Source organism: Mixophyes fleayi, chromosome 1, assembly GCF_038048845.1.
Source record: "Mixophyes fleayi isolate aMixFle1 chromosome 1, aMixFle1.hap1, whole genome shotgun sequence".
NCBI classification, from domain to species: domain Eukaryota; kingdom Metazoa; phylum Chordata; class Amphibia; order Anura; family Limnodynastidae; genus Mixophyes; species Mixophyes fleayi.
The window spans coordinates 206,937,921-206,952,905 of NC_134402.1; the positions used below are offsets into that span (position 1 = coordinate 206,937,921).

Genomic DNA, 14,985 nt, shown 5'->3' on the forward strand with positions numbered 1-14,985 from the left:
ATATATATATATATATATATATATATATATATATACATATATATATATATATATATATATATATATATTAGTTAATGTCACTCTTTAAGTTACATTTGAAAACAATGTATCTTATAATCCAGCCATTCGATCTGTAACCAGACCCTTTTCAAGGACATACAAAATATAGCTTTGACAATAAACTTTTTATGCCCGTTTCCCATATTGCGACACATTATGTCAATTAATTGCACAACATCTAAAAACAAAAGAGGCATACAAATTGTGCAACTGTTGTGGAAGCCAACCTTATTGACACAATATTAACTGTTTATGGCTAATATTGTATCAATTAGGCAATACAGTATTGTTATATTTTATGTGTCCAATTCTGTTCTCCTCAGAATTCAGCTGGAAGTGGTCAAAGGTTAACATGGTCTGAACAGATGTATTCTTTTAGTGGCAGAAGGACAAAATTATTTCCTTTTAGGTTTAAAGAACAATGAGAAAGGTCAGGCTAAATAAGGTGAAGTGAGATTTACAATGCAACCATTTATAACAGTGTTGGTGTATGTTGTTTCTATATCTCAAGATATTCAATGTTTGTTAGAAACTTCTTTGCCATATTAGGAGCATGTAATTTGGAGTAAAAATGATTGCATTCTTGTGCAAACATGTACAAGCATGTATTATTTACTTCAGAAGACTTTGTAAGTGTTTTGGGCTTATTACAACCATCTATTGTAAAGCAAGATATGAGGGCAGAAGTGTATCGGGTAGGAGTGGGTACTCCAGAGTGCTGTAGGTAAAGATAAGAAAATAGGTATATAGAGGATGAGCAAGATAATGAAAATGGTGAAAAAGGTGATTGAAAGCATGGTAGTGTTGGGAGGAAGAAGTAGGACATATAGGGATAGATTTTAATAGATGTGGTATACAGGTAGGATGAGGTCTATATAAAGTAGGTAGAGCAGGTGGAAGGGTGGGTATAATGGTATAGTGATAGAGCCGATGTGATATAATTTACAGGTACAGTGCAATAGGAGAGAATAGGAAGAAAGTAGTTTAAGGTGCTGTGGGTGAAGTAAGAAAATAGGTAACACAGATAGTAAGAGTAAGATAATGAAATTGGTTAAAAGAAGAAGATAAATATATGTAAAAGGGTTTTTCCCTCCTTTTGGGTTTCAATCTCCTTAATAATCTGGCAAATGTATGTATGACCATTTAATACCGTTATATATATGACTATTACCGTCAACCAACTCCTCGTGAAAGGTATTTCTAAATTAACCCAAGAAATATCATTCTTATATTCCCTTAAATCGACAAGCTTCAAGAATAACCATGATAAGATATAAATTCATTTAAAGTGTGTTGTATTATATTATAGAACAATAAACAGCGTAACAATATTGTACACAAAGTATAGATTTTGTGCCATATATAACACTTATTAATATAGATATATATGTAATTGTGTGTGTGTTTTGACTAACTATTGTCTAAAGGTGTGTGTGTGTGTGTGTGTGTATGCATTGTGTAGTGAAGAGGAGAATCCATACAGATACAGATACACTCACTCCATTCATCTCACTCAAAGTCCATAATGAAACTTCTTCATACAATGTAGTCACCATCCAAAATGGCTGACTTGCCATGCTTTGTTACAAACACATGTTGACTCACAAGGCCTCACTTACTAACAATGTGAAGTCAGTACAGACCCATTACTCATTACAAGCAATATTAGCCAATCCACCACAAATAGCTCTTCATTCAGCAGTTAACACACAATGTCCACTGGCCAATTTTAACACATGGTATTTCAACCACATACTACATCCATCCGCACTACTTTCCCTATAAACCAACACAGCCAACAAAACAATCTGATCACTTTCTGAAACCAACACAAAACCACACTGGATAACACCAATACAAAATGTTATATTTAACGATCTGATCACTTCCTAATCCATCACTTTCTATGCATGTACATTAAACTGCATAAAGCAAACTTACTACCTGAAACCTACACAAAACCACACAGGACTATGTATAACACAAATGCCTCCATGACCAAAGCTTAACCAACAAAGAACCATGCATAGCACAAACGTCTCCATTTCATCTGTATTCAAACTTTCATTCTCACTTAAACTTTCATATCACTTACAACAAATAATCATTCATTCTCATGTATCCATACTCACTCACCTTTTACTACATTCAAGCTCCATCATTCACACTAGCCAAGGCCTAGGGCCTGTTCACCTAGGAGTAATTGCCGCATGTCCTCCCCGTCCGAGCACCAAGCATGAATGAAGAGAGATTATTTCTCTGTGTACAGTAGAAACCTTTGTTGTGGGTGGAATTTAGAACCTGGCTACAGGAATTGCTCACAGCATTCATAAGCTAATTACTGACCAATGTTCCAAAACCTGTTTATCTGGTTACAACCCATAGTCCCAGGTGGGGGGGAGGATTTGTTCCTAGTCAGTGTGCTAATTAAATTGTAACTGAATCTTTTCATATATTCTAAAATGAAACATAAATAATAGAAACAATAATCACAGTAACTCAGTGAGCTCAGGGCACAGCTAGAAAGGTGGGGAAGGGGAGAGGGGTAGGTCCGCCAACAGCGGCACCTAGGAAGGAGGGCACGGAAAAGAGGGAGACCCCCAGGGGGAAGAGGGAGCTAGAGGGGACGGGGGAAGGGAGTCATCGAGGAGGAAGGCTAGGCAGCTGGTGAGCAGAGTTAAAAGTGGTGGAGACAGGAGGAGAGAAGACCCTGCTCAAAGGAGCGTACAATCTAAGGGGTGGGGTAGACTGACAGCGAGACACGGGGGAGAGAAGGAGGAACGGAGGATAAGGATAAGGGAAGGGGAATGAAGTGGAAGAGTCGGAAGAAAAGGTAGGCAGTTAAGTGGGAGACTGGAAAGCTTTAAGAAAAAGGTGGGTTTTTAAAGCCCGTTTGAAACTGGACAGATTAGGGGAAGTTCTGATGGTAGTGACGGAGCTTGTTCCAGTGGAGGGGGGCAGCGCGGGTGAAGTCTTGGATACGCGCGTGGGAGGAAGTGATCAGGGGGGAAGAGAGGCGACAGTTATTGGCCGATCAGAGAGGGCGGGATGGAGCATGAGTTGAGAGGAGGGAGGAAATGTAGGGTGCAGTGGAGTTGGCGAGGGCCTTGTATGCAAGAGTGAGGAGCTTGAACAGGATTCTGAAGGGAAAGGGGAGCCAGTGAAGGGATTGGTAGAGGGGGAGACAGAAGAGGAGCGGCGAGAAAGGAAGATGAGCCTAGCGGCTGCGTTAAGTACAGATCGAAGGGGAGCGAGGTGAGAGTGGGGGAGGCCAGTAAGGAGGAGGTTGCAGTAATCCAAGAAGGAGATGATCAGAGAGTGAATAAGACATTTAGTGGCATCTTGGGAAAGGAAGGGCAATATCATTAATCATGCCTACTTTGCACTTAGTATATCACCAGCAAACCCTTGTAGTACCTCTCCCCTTCACTTATACTTTTGTCTGCAAACCCTCCCTGCACTATTGTTAATTCAAACCACCACCAATCACTGGGCACATTTAGGGCTCATACACAATTGTTACAAAAGAAGTGTTTTCTTGCAGGTGCTTGAAGCATTTCGCCTTTGTGGTGATTGCACTAGATAGCCATTTATCAAAAGGATTATTTTTAATGCATTTTTTGAAACGCTCAGTACTGTTAGGAACCCCTCCAGCCAGCACAACACAACCCGGAATCTACTCTGCCAGTCAGGTGTTCACTGGAGCCCCTGATGGTGGGGACAGACTGGCCGCAGACTGACAGAGGGTCGTGAAGTGTGTACCGGTTGGGGAGAACCCAAGCAAGCGGAGTGAGGTCCACGCAGAGGTCAAGGGCCGGCAGCAGACAACAGAATCGGTAAACAAGCTGAGGTCAGGGGTCACAGGCAGATAGCAGGAACGGTAAACAAGCCGAAGATCAGGGTTACAGGAAACACAAGCGAAGTCCAATTCAAAGCCAGGGGTCATACACTGGAAATCAGTAGCAGTATCAGGATACAGGAACAGGAACAAGCAGGTCAGCAGACTGGAGCACAGAGGCTATAACCGGCAATGGGGTAGCAGACCTCATTGCCTTAAATAGTGAGGACAGCCAATCAGAGCCTGGCTCTGATAATACCCAGCCCCCTGAATCTAAATTCATTAGCCCGCAGGCTAGTAATATTGATGGGCGCATGCGCCCGGCTTCTCATTGCCGGGACGCAGCTCTGAAGCGTCCCTCCGTTGCCCCGGCATCGGCCGGGTCACAAGCGGAAGTGACGTCCCGGTCGCCATAGCGACGGCCGGGACGCAGTTAGGAGAGTCGCCGCGGCTGGGCACCGCCGCGGTTCGTAACAGTACCCCCCCCCTTGAGGAGGGGTCGAGGGACCCCGACACCCAGGTTATCTTGGGAATCTCTTGAAAAACTCCTTTAATTGCTTAGGGGCATGGAGTTGTCTCCGCGGAACCCAATACCGCTCTTCTAACCCGCGGTTCCTCCACTGTACCAGGAAGTGCACCTGCCCTTGCACTCTTTTGGAATCCAGGATCCTTTGGACCACATATCTCTGTGGTCCATTCGAATTTCTCCCGGGCACACTTGGAGATTGGCTCGGATACAGTACAGGCTTCAACAATGAACAATGAAATGTGTTGGGGATCCTTAACGAAACCGGAATTTTTAACCTGAATGCTACGGAATTAACTTTATTGATAATGGAGAATGGTCCAATGAACTTAGGGCCCAACTTCTTGCAAGGCTGTCTGAGCCTGATATTTTTTGTAGACAGCTACACTTTCTGGCCAACCTTAAGGGAGCAGGTGGTACGATGTCTGTCCGAATTTTTTTTTGCCACAAGTGAGGCTTGTCTCAATGATGAGTGAACTTTCTTCCAGATGACTCTGAGATCTCTTGCAGTGGAGCGGATCTCCTGGAAACCAACGGACTGGAGTGAATACAGGGAGTTAGATCTGGGGTGAAAACCATAATTGCCGAAGAATGGAGAGATTTTAGTAGCTGAGTGACAGGAATTATTACAGGCAAATTCCGCCCAGGGTGACAAGGAAGACCAATTATCGTGGAACTCCGATGTGTAGCATCGTAAAAACTTTTCTAGGGACTGGTTAACCCTTTCAGTTTGACCATTTGACTGAGGGTGGTAGGCGGATGATAAACTGACCTTGATTCCGAGAAGGGTACAGAAGGCTCTCCAGAATTGCGCTATAAACTGAGAACCCCGATCAGAGACGATGTCAGTAGGGAGTCCATGGAGCCTGAAAATATGTTGAATGAATAAGAGAGCCAAATCCCGAGCGGAAGGCAGTTTGGTTAACGGAATGAAATGTGACATTTTGCTGAACCGGTCTACCACGACCCAAATCGTGTTGTGTCCTGCAGAAGGTGGTAAATCCACTACAAAGTCCATAGACAAGTGAGTCCATGGTTTCGCAGGAGGGGCCAAAGGAACTAATTGGCCTAGTGGACGGATCCTAGGAACTTTGTTTCTAGCACAAATCTCACATGAGAGGACATGACTCTTGACGTCGGCAGACATGGATGGCCACCAGACCGTGCGGGAAAGGATTTCTAGCGTCTTGTAAATTCCAGGGTGCCCAGCAGCCCTACTGCAATGTGCTTCCGCAAGAACCGTCATTCTTAAGTGGACTGGAACAAAAAGTCATTGCTCCGGAGTAGCATCTGGGGCTAATCTCTGGAATCTCTGAAGTGTGACACTCAGATCTTGGGTTAACCCAGCATGGATTACGGAAGGAGGAATAATAGGCTCCGGGTTAGTAACTGGAACATGGTGTGCCATGAAACTCCTGGACAGAGCATCTGCCCGGACATTCTTGTAACCTGGTCTGTAGGTGATCAGGAAATTAAACCGGGTAAAAAATAATGCCCAGCGGGCCTGTCTAGGGTTTAAACGCTTGGCTGACTGTATATATTGCAAGTTCTTGTGGTCGGTAATGACAGAGATCTGATGCGAAGCACCCTCCAACCAATGCCGCCACTCCTCGAAGGCCCACTTGATGGCCAATAGTTCTCTATTACCGACGTCGTAGTTGGCTTCTGCTGAAGAGAACTGTCGGGAGAAATAGGCACATGAGTGTAGACGATTAGTATGAAGATCCTTCTGTGATGGGATGGCGCCGGCCCCGACGTCCGAGGCATCAACCTCAAGAACAAATGCTTTATCTGGATCTGGATGTTTAAGGACCTCAGCTGAGATAAAGGCCTTTTTCAGACTTTTGAATGAGGCTACTGCTTGAAACGACCAATTAGTTGGGTCCATTCCTTTACGGGTCAAAGCGACAATGGTAGCCACAATGTCAGCAAAGTTGTAAATGAACCTTCGATAATAATTGGAGAAGCCCAGAAACCTCTGTACCGCCTTTAGATTGTTGGGTTGTACCCAATCCACAATAGCCTGGACTTTTGTTGAATCCATAGAAAATCCCTCAGAAGAGATTACGTAACCTAAAAAGGATACCTTCTGCACCTCAAACTCACACTTTTCCAGCTTGGCGTAGAGGTGGCTTTCTCGCAATTTTCGTAAGACTTGTTTGACGTGAGTCTGATGTGCAAGTAAAGATTTGGAATAGATGAGGATATCATCTAAATAGACGACCACAAAACCACCCAGGAAGTCTCGGAGGACCTCGTTGATCAAGTCCTGGAACACTGCAGGCGCATTGCTGAGGCCAAACGGCATGACCAGATACTCGTAGTGGCCAGAGTGCGTATTGAAAGCCGTCTTCCACTCATCTCCTTCTTTGATACGGATGAGATTATACGCTCCACGAAGGTCGATTTTAGTGAAGACAGTAGCCCCTCTTAACTGATCAAACAATACTGAGATGAGCGGAAGGGGATAGGTGTTCTTGACGGTGATAAGATTCAATCCCTGGTAGTCAATACAGGGTCTTAACCCTCCGTCCTTTTTCGATACAAAGAAGCATCCTGCTCCTACGGGAGATTTAGATGGCCTGATAAAGCCTTTCTCCAGGTTTTCATCGATATATTCCTGCATGGATTTTGTTTCTGGAGCAGAAAGGGAATAGAAACGCCCCTTAGGTAACTTGGAACCAGGAATAAGTTCGATGGCATAGTCAAAGTCACGACGTGGCGGTAAGGTATCAGCAGCCTTCTTGGAGAACATGTCCCAGAACTCATGATACTGTGAGGGAAGCCGCTCCGGAATATTCTGAATCATACGCAGAGACAGTGACAAACAAGACTGTTTACAATAAGTACTCCACTGGATAATCTCTCCTTTTACCCAGTCTATGACAGGATTATGAGAGGAAAGCCATGGGTGGCCCAAGATCAAAGGAACCGATGAACAATCGATCAGGAAGAAGGTGATTGACTCAGAATGGAGAGCTCCGATCTCCAACTGTAGTGGCGGGATCTCCCAGGAAATCTTGCCACCAGGCAACGGACTTCCGTCTAAGCCACAGACAGTAATAGCAGATTTGAGTTTTACCATCGGAATTCCGGCAGAGCGGGCAAACCCGATATCAAGGAAGTTGCCTGCAGCTCCGCTATCAATGAAGGCCGACAGGTCCACAGAGCGAGCCCGAAGGTGAGCTGTGCAGGGATTAATACGGCATTTTTCGGGGAGATTATTTGCAGACCTAGTTGAACTTTCCCCTCATTCCCTAGGCATGGTCTTTTCCCGACTTATTTGGGCAGGAACGGGAGAAGTGGCCTTTTATGCCACAGTAGAGACATAAACCTTGCGAACGTCTCCTGTCTCTTTCCTCAGAAGAGAGACGATATGCTCCTAATTGCATAGGCTCCTCATCATCCGTGGAAACAGGAATCAGAACAGATGGAGGAGAAGATGCCTCTTTTTCAGTTTTTCGCTCTTTAATTCTCCTGTCAATTTTAATGGAGAGGTGCATCAGATCCTCCAGTGAGGTAGGAGACGGCTATTGCACCAAAGAGTCTTTGATTTGTTCTGTCAGGCCTAAACGAAACTGACTGCGTAAGGCAGGGTCATTCCATCAGCTATCAGGTGATCATCTACGAAATTCCGCGCAGTATTCTTCTGCCGACCGCCGGCCTTGTTTCAAAGCCCGTAGATGAGCTTCCACGGAGGCAACTCGATCCGGGTCATCATACAGTAGACCCAATGCCTCAAAGAAAGAGTCTACGAACTGCATGGCAGGACTGGTCTGCGGCAAAGAAAAAGCCCAGGACTGGGGGTCACCTTGTAGGAGGGAAATGATGATCCCGACTCTTTGCTGCTCTGAACCAGAGGAACGGGGTCTCAACCGGAAATAGAGCTTGCAACTTTCCCTGAAATTCCGGAACAGAGATCTATTTCCAGAGAAGCGATCCGGCAAATTCATCTTTGGTTCACAGGAGGAACTTGGAGTGGTTTGAGAAGTTTTTGCGGCTTCTTCTTGAACCGACAGACGCTCAGCCAATCCCTGGATCATCTGATACAAGGACTCAACATGGGCTGCTAAAGCCTGTGCTGGAGACGGTGTGGATCCGCTTCCATCCATCACAACCTCGTCTTAGTGTGGCCGGTTATAATGTTAGGAACCCCTCCAGCCGGCACAACACAACCCGGAATCTACTCTGCCAGTCAGGTGTTCACTGGAGCCCCTGATGGTGGGGACAGACTGGCCGCAGACTGACAGAGGGTCGTGAAGTGTGTACCGGTTGGGGAGAACCCAGGCAAGCGGAGTGAGGTCCACGCAGAGGTCAAGGGCCGGCAGCAGACAACAGAATCGGTAAACAAGCTGAGGTCAGGGGTCACAGGCAGATAGCAGGAACGGTAAACAAGCCGAAGATCAGGGTCACAGGAAACACAAGCGAAGTCCAATTCAAAGCCAGGGGTCATACACGGGAAATCAGTAGCAGTATCAGGATACAGGAACAGGAACAAGCAGGTCAGCAGACTGGAGCACAGAGGCTATAACCGGCAATGAGGTAGCAGACCTCATTGCCTTAAATAGTGAGGACAGCCAATCAGAGCCTGGCTCTGATAATACCCAGCCCCCTGAATCTAAATTCATTAGCCCGCAGGCTAGTAATATTGATGGGCGCATGCGCCCGGCTTCTCATTGCCGGGACGCAGCGCTGAAGCGTCCCTCCGTTGCCCCGGCAATGGCCGGGTCACAGGCGGAAGTGATATCCCGGTCGCCCTAGTGACGACCGGGACGCAGGTAGGAGAGTCGCGGCGGCTGCGCACCGCCGCGGCTCGTAACAAGTACACATTTTTTAATATTAAAAGAAATTGATTTGACTGGTAGTGTGCAGCTCAGGATGTCAGGGTAAGATGCAAAAGTGCGGAGAGGTGCTCATATGCTGCTCTGGCAGAGTGATCAGATAAGATTGTGCCAACATTTTTCATAATAGATAAACTTATTAATCAAAGTAAGATATGTTTCTATGAAAAGAATATTAGAAGGAAGTGTTAGTAGGCATATAAACAAATTTGAGCACAGAGGCATAAACCAGTCGCAGATCATGCAAAAGGATTCATGTATTTTTATGACACAGGACTGGGGGCCTTTTCCCTGCATTGCTCTAGAAATGATCCACTGTGTATTAAGTCATCACATCTAGGTTTTCCTAAATGTTATTACAACCAAATTCCAGTAGTTTTGCATCCCGCCTACTTTTATGTTGGCCCCACCTACAGTTGATTTGGTCCTGCCCACATGAGGCCACTTCAAGAATTTTTTCCAGGGTCACTTTAAGTTACCAATCTGCCCTGGTAGGAGGTGCAAGTTAGGATTGTGGTGTTAGTGTAGTATTAGTGTTAGGCGTAGGGTTTCTAATGTATTTTTACTTCTCTTTATTTATGTTTTGGATGTGGGAGGGGGGGTGGTGATGGGGGGTATACGGGGTTAGTATGTTGGGGAGGTGGGTTGGTAGTATTGTCATGCAGTTATGGGCTAATGTGGCTGGATCACTTATAAATAAGTTATTGTAATATTAGCACAGTGTTAAAAATGTACTGATTCTTGATACTGCATATTAGAAATGTACTTGCATTTTTAGATTGTGTTTATTTTGGTAGAGGAAATGTATTTATTTCTGAGACCAGGGAGGAAATTCCTTTTTTGTTTTAACCTTTCTAGAGGAAATCTCAATTAGGTTAATTAGATCTTTGTCATCTGTGAATGACCAACACTTGAATACACAGCAGGGAGTCATTACCTGTATCCTGCCTGGTTAAAGTGAAAGGAAATCTCTGATCAATATGATTGATGATTTCACAGATTGATGTGAATTTTATTAAAAGTATAAAATTGGGTTAGCTCCAAGTGTGGAAGTTTTTACATAATGATGTTAACCTTTGAACAAAATATTTCAGTTCAAAGGGTCAGGTGGCTAGCTTACCCCTGTTGACGTGTGTCGGATTGTGTATAAAAAGAGCACTGGTTTGTACTGAAATGTATCATTACTGTTCAATCTGACCTTCTCATCACTGGTACCTTAAACCAGTGTGAACTGTCCTTATTAGGCCACTTGAGCTAATAAACATAATTTGCTTTAAGATCCTACTTGACAACTTATTCCCTGCTGAAATTCCGGTGACCTACAGATTAGACGCAAATCTAATCCGTTTCCGGCTGTTCTGAGGTTTGGACCCAGCTTTCCAGTACCTATGCTTTGCACGCTACCTGCAGTTCTGGCCAGTGTGCTAGGCCCGGGGTACCATCCACAGCCACCCTTATCTGCAGGCAAGAGGTCAGGGGTACCAGCAAAGCGGTACACTAGCAGCCCAAGTTACTCAGAAGGACGCGGTTCTGGATGCCGTTGAGTCCAGTGGTGGCAGTAGCTTAAGCCCCTCCTACTGCGGTTAGAGGGCGCAATTGGGATAAAGAAAAAGGGACGGGCCAAGGCAAGCCAAACCGGTCCCCAGCAACGCAACAGACAGTGTGGCATAGACGGTCCATCCTGTCACAGGTATTTTTGTGGTTGATTAATTATTTCTATTATAATCTCCAAAGGTCTATTTCTATGTTTAGGTCGCTTGTTGTTAGTGTTTTCAGTTTTGTATATCCATTTAGACTTGATAAAGCAATAAATGAATTTCTTTACTATATAACTTTATATAGTTATATAGTATATAACTTTAGAAATGGCATAAAAAGGTTTGTTTAACAAAACAAATGTGGCGCTGTGATAAAATTTATCATCAAGCTTCAAATTTAAAACTCTTCTTTCTAGGCACAAGCAGACCATTTTAACAAGAGAAAGAAAAGTAGGTTGTGTTACAATTCAAATTCCATATTATGATTGGCTGAGATAGTATATAAGCGTTCCTTGGTCCTTTGAGTTCCTAAGTCCGTCCTGGGGTTTTAAGCACCTTGGAATGTTTTTGTCCACTGATAATTCAAAGAACAATAGTTCCTAATCAATATCTCTTCCACTGCTGCTTATATATCCCTCACCTTATCTCACAGAAAATGTAATTGCCATCACAAATACCACATCAAATAAAATATATGTTTCATGCTAATATATTGGCTTCATCCAAAAATATCTTTGACAGTCTCTAATTTTGACAATGTCCTCTGTATGTCACCTTTTTCGTTTGGGGTTTTCGATTGTGTCTTTTTCTACAAATTGAAAGCTGTTGATTTTACTATTGTGCACTGTTTGAAAGTGTTCAACTAGATTTTGAGTTGTTTTTTTTCTTTCTATATTTATGTGTTCTAGCATTCTTACATTTAAGGTTCTCTCGGTGTGACCTACATATTGTAGATTACAGGGGCATATGATGAGGTAGACAATGTTTGTAGTGGATTTAGAAGCTGGCTGATGAAGCAGTGTGTCTCATTGTTGTTTTGTTGCACCATGGAGGCTTTACCATGGGAGGAGTTAGCCAGCTGATGATGTTGTTAATAATGTTTCATATTCTCTCTTATTTACAATAATAGATATACTTTTACACTAGTATTTTCATCATCACGCTTTACAGTAGCTGATTCAATTGTTTGAATGCCACTTGTTTTGTTTTGTTAGATGTTGTGTAATTAGCACCCAGGGTAAATTTACTAAAACTTCTAAAAAAGAAAAGTGGAGGTGTTGCCCATAGCTATCAATCATGTTCTAGACTGTACTAAATAAAGGATATCTAGAATCTGATTCGTTGTTATGGACAACACCCCACTTTTTTTTTTAGAAGTTTTAGAAATCTACACTTAGATGTTGCCTATTTGGCAGTATGGGAATCTGGTATAAATTGGTTGTTTTTGCAGCTGCACTTTGTATGTCCTTGAAAAAAGTCTGGTTACAAACTGAAACATCTGACTAAAAGACCTCTTTTCTCATATCTAAAATGGAGAGTGCCATTAATTGTGTGCATTTTACTGTTCCCATCTGGAGAAATTCAATGAGCACACCACAAACTGATGCTGAAAGCATTGAGCAACAATCTGGTGTGTGTGTGTGTGTGTGTGTGTGTGTGTGTCTGTTGAGGGTGCTTGAGATGGTGCAAATATTAGTAGTGTTGTAAACAATAAGTTTCAAGTAAGTTTTGTCCACCCCAAAGTGCTGCCTTTAGTGCTCATAGCCTAAGCTGGTAGTGACAAAGCTGCTGCCAGCACTAGGTTATGTCAGACTGGGCTGGTGATATTATAACAGGGACACCCACACACTCACAGCATGTGATCCCTGTGTCTTAATGTCATCTAGTCCAGCAAGGTTACACCCCTAACTACATTGAGTGTGGATTGCACCATTAACTGCAATGAGCTACATTGATGCACCATTACTAGCCAATACAGAGTGGCTCTGTGCTCTGTGACCAGTCAGAGCGAAGCAGCTCTGTATGGATTAGTGTGATAGGCATTGGGCTTCTCGCAAAACATGTATTTAATGTTCTATATTTTTTTTTTTTTTTTTTTTAAGACCTGTGCGTCTAGATACGCTATTTTTGCATGTAACCTTTTTTGTTTAGTACTTGATTAACAATGGCATTGGTTTTTGTCCCTGGATTTCATGTTTCACCCCCTCCCCCTAATACTTTTTGTTCATTTTTCCCACAGACAACATCATCAACCTTAAAAGGTGCCATACAACTGGGTATTGGATATACCGTGGGAAACTTGAGCTCAAAGCCAGAGAGGGATGTCCTGATGCAGGATTTCTATGTAGTAGAGAGTATTTTTTTCCCTAGGTGAGGAGAATGACTTTGGCATTTGATGTCATTCACTATATTCCTCGTTAACCTAATTTACTTCTCTCATTTCTTGCAGTGAAGGCAGTAATCTCACCCCTGCCCATCATTACCCAGACTTCCGTTTTAAGACATATGCCCCTGTGGCTTTCCGATATTTTCGAGAACTTTTTGGGATTCGCCCAGATGACTATCTGGTGAGTGTGACCCTTAAAAAGTACTGCCTACAGGACTGAAATAAACTTTTAGTTGGTTAGTTTTTAAATCATAGGAATACCTTATAAGTTGTTGTGTTTTTTTTGTTTAACATAATTATTACTTTCCACTTTCGCTTAACTAGTTTTTTTTTTATAAATTCTATTTTTATTGAAAATAAAGCAGCGTATACATAGGTATGTAACAATATGAACACAATGGTACATTACTTTTTAGCTTTTTGTTACAGAGCAATATTCACAAATTCTACAGCGTCCGCAAGGCAATTCTTGCAATAAATAAACATCCCATTCTGCTTCACAGAGCTGAAGGAGTATAAGTGAACATACCCAAGAAAGTGTATAATTACTTAACAACTCTATAGGATGGGAGATAGAAATTTAAAAGGGAAAGACAAGAGGGAAAAGCAGGGGGGGGGGGGAGTGTTGGGGAGCAAATTCATTTTTACAACATTGACTCTACCTATTAGGAAAAAGTCCTTCTGGAGCCAGTCTCTCAGGTTGGTACGAACGATTGCTGTGATGGGTAGGAAATTATCAGTGAATTATCTTTAGTTATAATCACCCCCAAGTATTTAAGATGTGTTGGGTGCCAGACAAAGAGAAAAGCCGGCTTCAGACCGTCACCTACGTCAAGTGCAGTTGAAATATTAAGGGCCACTGACTTTGAATAATTTACTTTAAAATTGGATAGTTCTCCAAAAATGCGGAATTCCGACATTAAATTAGGGATTGAGACTACAGGATTTGTAAGAATAGCAAAGAGGTCATCCTCGAAGAGTGCCAATTTGAATTCTTTATTTCCCATCCGCAATCCCGAGATATCTGGATTTGTTCTAATGGACCATGCTAATGCCTCCATACAAATAATGAAAATCATTGGAGACAAGGGGCAGCCCTTTCTCGTTCCATTTGTTATGTCAACGGGTTCTGATCTGCATTAACCTTAATTCTAGCTGTCTGATGAGTGTATAACGTTTGAATCCTGGCCAGCCCCACTGGTCCCAAACCCAGGCGGCTAAGAATACTCCGCATAAAGTCCCAGTCTACTCTATCAAACGCTTTTTCCGCATCCGTGGATAGCAAAACAGTTGGGGTACTGGTAGAAGTGGTAAACTGAATCAAATCAATTATTTTAAGTAGTATTGTCACGTGCCTCGTGGCCTGGTACAAACCCCACCTGGTCTGAGTGGATAATCTTAGGTAAAAGTGGTTTCAATCTGTTGGCATTAAGCTTGGCATATAATTTTATGTCCATATTAAGCAGAGATGTGGGCCTATAGCTTGGGCATAGTGCTGGATCTTTCCCTTCTTTGGGCAATACTGTGTTAAGGGCTGCCACAGAGTGGTGTGAAAAGTGAGATTGAGCGGAAATCACATTGAAGGCCTGAAGTGGGAGAGGGATCAATTTGGTTTTGAAGGTTTTATAGTATGATATTGTGAGAACGTCCGGACCTGGACTCTTCCCCGAGGGTGTCGTTTTAATTGCCTTCTTCAATTCCTCAGTTCAAAAAGGTGCTTTCAGGGTTTGTATAGTCTCTATGTCTAGTGTGGGAAATTGATCTGTTTAAGATAATTCACTATGCGTTCCTGTTTA

The 14,985-nt window shown here is 43.2% G+C and overlaps 1 protein-coding gene across 4 annotated transcripts in view; it reads left to right on the plus strand.

The window, feature by feature from the left end:
• PIP5K1C (phosphatidylinositol-4-phosphate 5-kinase type 1 gamma) overlaps nucleotides 1–14,985 on the plus strand; it is a 238,503-nt gene that overhangs the window by 76,900 nt on the left and 146,618 nt on the right. For 3 of the 4 annotated variants that reach the window (XM_075204822.1, XM_075204824.1, XM_075204825.1), the window contains exons 4-5: nucleotides 13,043–13,173; nucleotides 13,253–13,370. In XM_075204822.1, the coding sequence (XP_075060923.1) occupies nucleotides 13,043–13,173; nucleotides 13,253–13,370 (249 nt within the window). Of the gene's footprint in view, nucleotides 1–383; nucleotides 506–13,042; nucleotides 13,174–13,252; nucleotides 13,371–14,985 lie in introns of all 4 variants that reach the window. The other variant, XM_075204823.1, reaches the window with a different exon arrangement.